General features: G+C 50.6%; 1 protein-coding gene across 8 annotated transcripts in view; it reads right to left on the bottom strand.

Moving 5' to 3' along the window:
• Window positions 1-9,872, bottom strand: part of EPS15L1 (epidermal growth factor receptor pathway substrate 15 like 1) — a gene marked incomplete at its 5' end in the record, with an annotated part of 101,740 nt that overhangs the window by 42,232 nt on the left and 49,636 nt on the right. For all 8 annotated transcript variants that reach the window (XM_027771316.1, XM_014587336.2, XM_027771315.1 and 5 more), the window contains 5 exon segments: window positions 823-905; window positions 2,935-2,995; window positions 4,410-4,546; window positions 6,077-6,127; window positions 9,190-9,313. In XM_027771316.1, the coding sequence (XP_027627117.1) occupies window positions 823-905; window positions 2,935-2,995; window positions 4,410-4,546; window positions 6,077-6,127; window positions 9,190-9,313 (456 nt within the window).

The following is a 9,872-nucleotide window of genomic DNA, read 5'->3' as shown; positions in this document are numbered from 1 at the left end:
TCAAACTGCGGTCGAATACATGGGAGTCCAGCGATGTAGCCATTATGCCACCTGCTGGTCCCATCTTCTGTTATTTCTTGATGTGTCGGTACTGGGTTGACTTCTCGAGAGTTCCACTGAAGGTTTAGTTCTCAGACCACACTTCCCCATCGAGCCACGCATGACCAAGCTCAGACCCTGCCCAGGGCTAGATCCACAGTGGGTTTAGGGAACCGGGGTTCCGGCTGGATGAGGACACCGTGCCGCCCGGTAACAGGCATCACTGTCTGGAACCGTCCTCACCTGCACGGTCACGGTCACGAGAGCCAGGCCCCTTCTTTCCATTTCCCTCACACATTCTGTCCACAGGGGGCTCCAGACACTGGCTCGCCCACTTTCTCTGGAAGCCTGACACGGGCAGGCCTGTGGGCTGGCAGTTCTAAGCCTCGGTGAGCCGCAAGCCAGGCCTGCCACCTGCGGTCGTCCCGGGACCTCTGGGCCTAAGGCCTTCTGGGTTTGTGTGTGGCCAGGGTGACAACTTTCCAGCCTGGGATCTGATGTCCAGTCATGAGGCGCTGGCGGCAGCCCATGGCACCAGTGCCACTGGGAGGGATTTGGGAGTCTGGTGGCTGAACCCACAGAGAGGGACACGCATTCGACCGCAGCCATGGTCCCCAGACCCCGCCTGCGTGTTCACGACCTCCCACGATGGGTGCGTTTCCGAGTCAGGAAGGTCCCGAGGAAATACATACGTGATGTGAACAGTTACGCCTGGCCACCCACACCACGACAAGGGGCACAGATATGCCACAGAGGCATGGGGGCGCCGTGGCGGGGGTTTACCTTGGACATCTGGCTGAAGTCGGCAAAGCCCTCAGCGCTGTTGAAGGACCCGCTTCCGAAGGGATCTAAGGTTCCAAAGGGATCTACGTGGACAGCAGCACAGTCAACAGTTACGGGTCTAGTGTTTTTTTTTGGAGAGGTTTTTGTTATAGGGCGCGTGTGCTCACCAGACAGACAGACAGACAGACAGAAAGTGGGAATCACCCCCCAGGGGGGATGGCCACGCCACAATCCCTTCTCCTCCACTCTCCTCTCAGGATCTTGGGCACGCACGCACATGCGCCAGGCATGAGTTTAAGCCACCGGGTCCGGGACTCGAACCACGGTCGACTACATGGGAGTCCAGCGACATAGCCATTATGCTAACTGCTGGTCCCACGGGTCTATTTTTTTAAAAAAGAGAACTATTTACTTCACTTTGTTGTTGTTATTATCATCATCATTATCATTTGACCAGAGAAACAGAGAGAGAGGGAAAGTGAGAAAGCAAGCTGCCAGGTCCAGGACTCGAACCATGGTGGGCCACGTGGGAGTCCAGTGCTTTAACCACCACGCCACCTGCCGGTCCCTATAGGTCTGTTTTTTGGTTACAGGGCTCATGCATTCACCAGAGAGAGAGAGAGAGAGAGAGAGAGAGAGAGAGAGGGAGAGAGAGAAGAAGAGTGAGAAAGTACCCCTGGGGGGATGGCACACCGCAATCCTTTCTCCTCCACTCTCCTGAGATTTTGGGCATGCACGCACATGCACTCAGCATGGTTTTCAAGCTGCCAGGTCCGAGACCTGAACCTCAGTCAGCCATGGAGGATCTGGCAGCCTTAACCACCACACCACCTGCTGGCCCCAGAGTTATAGGTCTTTAATGGAACACGCTGGAAGCCAAGTTCTGGGATTAAGGGAAACACTAAGTGGCTCTGACTCAGGAGACTGGAGAAAGTCACAGCTGCTCAACAAAGATGGGAATCTGGGGACCGGAAGATGGCGTAATGGTTACATTGCTGGACTCCCATGTAGCTGACCACGGTTCAAGTCCCAGACCTGGCGGCTTAAACTCACGCCAGGCACGTGTGCGTGCATGTCCAGGCTACCAAGAGGAGAATGGAGGAAAAGGGCCTGCAGTGTGACCATCCCCAGTGATGCAGAGGTGAAAGCAGCTGGATCCTACATGCCCAAGTGAGTGGTTTGAGACCTGGGCCCGGCAGATCGAAAAACATGCTGGGTGTGTGTGCATGCATGTCCCAAATCCTGAGAAGAGGATAGAGAAGGAATTGCACTGTGGTCATCCCCCAAGGGGGTGACTTCTCACTTCCCCCATCTCTGTCTCTCTCCAGTGAGCACACACAATTTATAGCAAACTAACAAATAAAATTCATGTGAAAATGGAATGAAAGTATGAGTTTATTGTGGTGAAGAAAAATGTGAAATCTGTACACAGTTTTTTCTTTTCATTTTGACAGATTTTTGTTATAGGGCACATGCGCTCTCTGAAGAGACAGAAAGGGAGAGGGGACGGTCACGCTGCGATCCCTTCTCCTCCACTCTCCTCTCAGGGTTTTGAGCATGCATGCAAGTGCACCTGGCATGAGTTTTAAGCTGCCGGGTCCGGGACTCGAACCACGGTCGATACGTGGGAGTCCAGCAACGTAACCCTTACGCCATCTGCTGGTCCCTACACCTGACATTTGATTAGGAACATCAGCCAACACCCCAGCCCTTTATAATTACTACCTTCTAAACAAAAGAAAACCACAAAAGAGATGAAAGTGTCGGGGCCAGCAGGTGACGTAGCAGCTAAGGTGCTGGACTCCCACATGGACGAGCACAGTTCGAGTCCTGGACCTGGAAGCTTGGAACTCACGACAGGCACTTGTGCGTGGGTGCCCAGAATCCTGAGAAGAAAACGGAGAAGGAATGGCCGTGTGGCCATCCCCCCAGGGGGGTGATTTCTCATTTGTCTGTCTCTCTGTCCCTCTGGCGAGTGCATGTGCCCTACAGCCAAAATCTCTCTCTCTCTCAAAAAAAAAAAAATTAAAAAGAAGGAATATAGTGTGGACGGGGCAGCATCTTCTAAGACCCAAGGAATAGTCAGGAGGAAAAATAATCTGTTGGCCTCACCTGATCCTTTTGAGGAGATGCTGGAGGATGAAAAGGGATCGGTGGATTCAAACGGGTCGAGCTGAGTGAAGGAACAGAGCAAAGTAAGTGGAGGGTCACTTGTCCCGTCACCCGGTCCCTCGGCCGCACTTTGCTGACACCTACACACGCCACACCCAGAGCCAGGGTGCAGGGGACAAAATGACGTCGACCCCACTCAGGGCCAGCTGCGGCGGTGCAGCGGTAAGGCGACTGCCCCGAGCTGAGGCCACGGGGGGAAGGTCCCGCGTTTGCGTCCTGAGGGCTCCCTATCGTGGGGCATGTATGCGCGTGCCCACGATCCGGGCTGCCTGAGGTTGGGGGTTGACTGTGCCATAAAGACCCTATCGGGGGTGCCTTCTCTCTCTCTCTGTCTCAACGGAGAAATAGATAAGCTTTTTTTGAAAAAAAAAAAAAAATTATTTTATTTAAATTTATTTATTTATTCATTTTAATTTGACCAGAGAAAGACTGAGAGATAGAGAGTGGGAGAAGGGTGGGGGTGACTGAGAAAGCAAGCTGCCAGGTCCGGGACTCGAACCGTGGTCAGCCATGTGGGAGAACAGCGCTTTTCACCACCACGCCACTTGCCGGTCCCAGAAATAGATACACTTCTTTTTTTTTTTTGTAGAGGTTTTTGCTATAGGGCGCATGTGCTCGCTAGACAGACAGAGAGAGACAGAGACAGAAAGCGAGAAATCACCCCCCAGGGGGGATGGCCATGCCGCAATCCCTTCTCCTCCGTTCTCCTCTCGGGATCTTGGGCACGCACGCACACATGCCCGGCGTGAGTTCTAAGCCACCGGGTCGGGGACGCGAACCGTGGTCGACTACGTGGGAGTCGAGCGACATAGCCATTACGCTAACTGCTGGTTCCCGAAATAGATACACTTTAAACCCAGGCTGAGTAAAATCCATCGGATGAGCTGTCCTGGAGACCATACCTTTATGCTCTGGTCCAAAGTCAACTGCTTGAGGGCTTTGGAAGTGAACCAAAGTGGGAAGATTTTGGAAGAGAACAAAATTTTGACAAAGGAACTCGAGTTGAAGAACTCAGCATGAATTTTAGTTCAGTTTTTTTTTTTTTTTTTTTTGGCCATAGGGTGTTATGTGTTCACCGGAGAGACAGAGAGTGGAGAAGTGAGAAATCACCTCCAAGGGGATGGCCACACTGCAATCCCTTGTCCTCCATTCTCTTCTTGGGATTTTGGGCACGCACACACATGTGCCTGGTGTGAGTTTCAAGAGTCCGGGTACGGGACTTGAACCGCACTCGGCTGCGACATCAACTCTTAGAGACCCTTGGGCCGGCCTGGCAGACACCGAGGCCCACACTCCTCCTGAGCAGTTAGGAATGACCAAGTCAGGGAGTCACTCCATACACAGGGGCCTGTCGGGAGGGGCCGCCTTCACGTAGACACAAGAGGGTGCACGGGTCTCCCCACCACCTTGCTCACCTTGGAAGGTAAGGAAGGGTTTTTTGTGAACGGGTCTGAGGTAAATGGGTCGTTCTTTGCTTGTTTCTTGAAGAAGTCGTCGGTGGCCGAGCCACGAAATGGGTCGCTTTCCTTGAAAGGATCCCCTCCAAACGGGTCTAGAAGGTGTTTCGAAAAGAGAAGGAAAAGGGGTTTCCAGAGAAGACAACGCTCCGCCCAGTGAAAGAACCCAGGCACAGAATTCAGACCAAACGATGCCACCCACGAGATATGCTAGAAAGGGTAAGATCTGAGGTGACAGGAAGCAGGTCAGTAGCTGTCAGGGGGCAGCCTGGGTCAGTGTGTGTGTGTGTGGGGGGCGGGGGGAGACATGATGGCAAAAGGGGATGACGGGAATGTTCTCCAACCTCACGTGACTATCGTGTCAAAACTTACATCATTATGTGCTGAACACTGGTGGAGTTTGTTGTGTGCAAATGATATCTTTTAGGTAAATTTTTTTTTTTTTAGGAGGGGGTTGCATGTACTCGGCAGGGAAAGACAGAGAGAGGGAAAGTGGGAAAGCACTCCCCAGGGGGGATGGCCATGCTACAATTCCTTCTCCTCTGTTCTCCTCTTGGGATTTTGGGCACACACGCACATGTGCCTGGTGTGTTTTTCAAGCTGCCGGGTCCAAGACTTGAACCGCATGTCGACCATGTGGGAGTCCAGTGCCTTAACTACCATGCCACCTGTTAGCCCTGGCAAAAATCTTTTATACAAAAAGAGCTGTGGGGGGACCAGCAGGTGGCCTGGCGGTTAAGGGTGCTGGACTCCCACAGGGCTGACGGAGGTTCGAGTCTAGGACCTAGTAGCTTGCTTTCTCACTTTCCCTTTCTCTTTCTCTGTCTCTCTCTGGTCAAATTAAAACATAATAATAACAAAGCTAAATAATTCTTTAAAAAAAAAAAAAAAAAGAGGGGGAAGCTGTGGTGGGACCAGCAGGTGACGTAGTGGTTGAGACGCTGGACTCCTACATGGCTGACCATGGTTCGAGTCCTGAACCTGGCAGCTTGCTTTCTCACTCGCCTTCTGTGTCTCTCTCTGGTGAGCACATGTGCCTTATGAGCAAATCTTTAAAAATAATAATAAATACCATTAAATAATTATTTTTTAAATTACTTATTGAATTTTATTTATTTATTCATTTTAATTTGACCAAAGAGAGACAGAGAGACAGAGAGAAAGTGAGAAAGGAAAGCCACCAGGTCCGGGACATGAACTGTAGTTGGCCAGGTGGGAGTGTCCACTGCCCTAACAACCTCACTAACCTGCTGGCCCTCAGTAAATAATTTTTATTTTAATTGATTTATTCATTTTAATTTGACTAGAGAGGGCCAGAATGAGAGAGAGTGAGTAAGGGAAAGTGAGAAAGGAAGCCACCAGGCCCGGGACTCAAACCGTGGTCGGTCATGTGGGAGTGTCCAGCACCTTAACCACCACACCACCTGCTGGTCCCATAAATAATTCTTAAAAAGGAGCTGGGGTTCTATTCCCACTTCCTGTGGGAACTAAGCTCCCTAGCTGCTGTGGTTCAGGAGACCTGGGAGAAGGGGAGGCTGGACAGCGTCTTTCTATTTCCCCCAACTTGAACGAGGCCTGGGCCCAGTCCGAGGGCTCATCCGGGAAAGACGTGCCAAGGCCTTTACCTGCTGAAGCTGTCTGTTGTTCTGCAAAAGGATCATTCTGGAACGGGTCGCCTGGGTCAGAAAGGAAAAAGACTGCTTAGTTGTTTGGCGGAAAAAACAAAAACAAAACAGCATGATACGAGCCCACTGAACATGGCTGCCCGCCTGCCAGGCCGCCTGACTTCCACCTTCCCCATCTGGAGAAAAAAAGGTCATTTTTTCTTTTCTTTTTTCAGGTTTTTTGTCAGAGGGTGCATGAGCTCACCAGAGAAAGACAGAAAGTGAACCCCCCCACCACACACACACACACACACACACACACACACACACACACTGTGGGGATGGTCATTCCGCAATCCCTCTCCCTCCAGTCTCCTCTAGGGATTTTGGACACACATGAACACGTGCCTGGTGTGATTTTTCAAGCCATTGGTCTGGGACTCGAACTATGGTTGTCCATGTGGGAATTCAGTGCTTTAACCAGCACGCAACTGGCTGGCCTGTGAGTTCCTTTTTTAAAATTTTTTTTTTTTTTTGGAAGAGGTTTTTGCTATAGGGCCCATGTGATCACCAGACAGACAGCCAGAGAGACAGAAAGCGAGAATTCACCCCCCAGGGGGGATGGTCACGCCGCAATCCCTTCTCCTCCATTCTCCTCTCGGGATCTTGGGCATGCACGCACACGCGCCCAGCGGGAGTTTAAGCCACCAGGTCCGGGACTCGAATCGCGGTTGACTACATGGGAGTCCAGCGACATAGCCATTATGCCAACTGCTAGTCCCCTGTGAGTTCCTTTTCTACAGTCCCCTGGCCTATCAAGGTGGGAGACCTGGTGGAGGCAGCTGTTCTCGACTGGAACAATTAAGATGAGACAGAAGGTATTGTGGGCTGCTGGGATTTCGGGGACAGAGTTGGGGTGGGGCGGGGTGGGGGGAGAACAAGAGCAAGCAGAATTCGCTCTTTCTACTGTGTGTCTTTAACCTCATTTCCCTTCCCACCCCTCTCCCTGGGGCTGCCCCAGCGCTCACTTCACCGTCAGCCCTACGGCGATGCTGAGAACAGCCCGTCGGAGACTCGGGGGGCTGTCTCGTTTATCTCTTAGGCCTAAGAGGCTCCAGCCCCAAACCTGCAACTCGAGAGGAACCCCATGGCCTTCTCCCTGCCTCGGCGTTTTTCTCAGAATGTACAGAGGGCCCTCCAGGAAATCCTGTTTTGCTCGAAAAAACGGAGAGACGTTAGGAAATCTGGTTTCTAGAATACTTTTCGGTTCTTCTTGACTTGTGTGCGACTCTGCGTAAACTCCTGAGATTAAGATCTTAGGTTTATAGAAGAGTCTGTGGTTTCCTAGGTCTTTTCATAATCCCCACTGGGGCAGATCATCACATCAGCCCCGTGACGGCAGCGTGCAAGAATGTATTAACCAAATGACGGATTAGGATGCCGAAGTGTTGGAGGGTTCGAATCCAGCCAAGGGGCCAGGGGGGTGGAGCAGTGGGTAATGGAACTCATCCTTATGGGAAAGGTCATGGGTTCATGTCCCAGGGCTGCCCTGCAGTGGTCTGCAGATATGCCCATGATCCAAGTCAGCTGAGACTGAGTGAGGACAGCAGGTGAAGACGCCTCTCTGTTGCACTCATGGGAGAAATAAGAAAACTGTTTTACAAATAACAATAAGAAATAGGACAGGGACTAGCAGTTAGTGTCATGGCTATGTCGCTGGACTCCCATGTAGTTGACCGCAGTTTGAGTCCCGGACCTGGTGGCTTAAACTTACGCTGGGTGTGTGTGCATGCATGCCCGAGATCCCGAGAGGAGAATGGAGGAGAAGGGATTGCAGCGTGGCCATCCCTCCATGGGGGGTGATTTCTTGCTTTCTGTCTCTCTGTCTCTCTCTGTCTGTCTGGAGTGTACACGTGCCCTATAGAAAAACCTCTCCAAAAACAAAATAAAATGAAACAAAACACACAGTATGGGGAGCCGGACAATGGCCCAGCAGTGAAACAAGGTTCGGTGAGGCTGGCCCACAGGGTGACTCCGGGTTTGGGTCTGGAGACCTCCCTGAGTACACCAGGCATACATGTGCTCATGAACTGAGGGTGGATCACGGAAATGAATGAACTAATTAAAAATCATACAGTAAGGGAACCAGCAGTTAGCGTCATGGCTATGTTGCTGGACTCCCACGTAGTCAACCGCGGTTCGAGTCCCGGACCCAGTGGCTTACACTCACGCCGGGCATGTGTGAGTGCGTGCCCAAGATCCCGAGAGGAGAATGGAGGAGAAGGGATTGCGGCATGACCATCCCCCCAGGGGGCGATTTCTCGCTTTCTGTCTCTCTCTGTCTTTCTGGTGAGCGCATGCGCCCTATAGCAAAAACCTCTCAAAAAAAAACAAAAAAGAGGGTTTTAACTGTTCCCAAAACGAAGGGATGACAAATGCTTAAGATGATATATAGGGACCAGCAGGTGGTGTGGGGGTTCAAATGCTGGACTCCTTCATGGCCGACCACAGTTCAAGTCCTACACCTGGCGGCTTGCTTTCTCACTTTCCTTCTCTGTCTCTCTCTGATGAGCATATATGCCCTGTAGCAAAATTTTTAAAACTAATAATAATAACAAATAATATTTTTAAAAAAGATGACATATATATTACCTGGAGTTAATCATTACACATTATATTGTCATACAGAAAAATCGCATTGTATGTACAATTACTATGTATCAATAAGAAAATAACCATTTTGGGGACTAGCAGATGGCATAATGGTTATGTCATTGAACTCCCATGTGGTTGACTGCGGTTCGAATCCTGGACCTGGTGGCTTAAAACTCATGTGTACACGGGCGCATGTGTGTGTGTGCCCAAGATCCCGAGAGGGAGAATGGAGGAGAAGAGACTGCGGCGTGGCCATCCCCCCTGGGGGGAGATTTCTCGTTTTCTGTCTCTCTGTCTCTCCATCAAGTGCGCATGCCCTATAGCAAAAAATCTCTAAAATTAATTAATTAATTAATTAATTAATTAAAATAACTATTTTGGATTATGGTCATTTTCTAACTTTTCTAGCCATTCAACAAGTCTAAATGGCATAAAATAGAACAGTTGTTCAATGAGAAAATGGGTACCGAATGAGATACCTTTGAAGGGGTCGGCTCCTTTAAATGGGTCGGATTTGAAGGGGTCTTCCGTCTGGAAAGGATCCGGATGCAGTTCTTGGGTGTTGTTGCTAAGTAACAAGGCTTTATTTTTGAAAGGATCGTCCTATAATCGTGTGAAGAAACAGGATAAGGATTTTATTATTTCTGATCGACAGCCGTACAAGGATAGGTTGCATACCTAACTCTAACTTGCATGCACTTTAAGTAGTGTGACTCTAAGAAAAGGGACTCAAAAAAAAAAAAAAAAAATCACTGAGGGCCAGCAGGTGGTGTGGTGGTGAAGGTGCTGGATTCCCACATGGTCGACCATGGTTTGAGTCCCCAGACCTGGTGGCTTGATGATCATGTCGCGCATGTGTTCATACGTGCCCAAAACCCTGGTAGGAGAGGGAGTTGTGGCAGGGCTATTGCCCTGGGGAGTGATTTCTCATTGTCCCTCTCTGGTGATTTCTCACTGCAACCTATAGCCAAAACAAGACAAAAGCTCACTGAATAAGGGGACCAGCAGATGGCGTAATGGCTATGTCGCTGGACTTCCATGTAGCCGACCGCGGTTCGCGTCCCAGACCCAGTGGCTTAAACTCGCTGGGTGCGTGTGCGTGCGTGCCCAAGATCCCAAGAGGAGAATGGAGGAGAAGGGATTGCGGCGTGGCCATTCCCCC

The sequence above is a fragment of the Tupaia chinensis genome, unplaced genomic scaffold (assembly GCF_000334495.1).
Source record: "Tupaia chinensis unplaced genomic scaffold, TupChi_1.0 Scaffold000201_2, whole genome shotgun sequence".
In the NCBI taxonomy this organism is placed as follows: Eukaryota; Metazoa; Chordata; class Mammalia; order Scandentia; family Tupaiidae; genus Tupaia; species Tupaia belangeri.
Note: the sequence above shows the minus strand (reverse complement) of the source record. Positions and strands in the feature narration are given on the sequence as shown.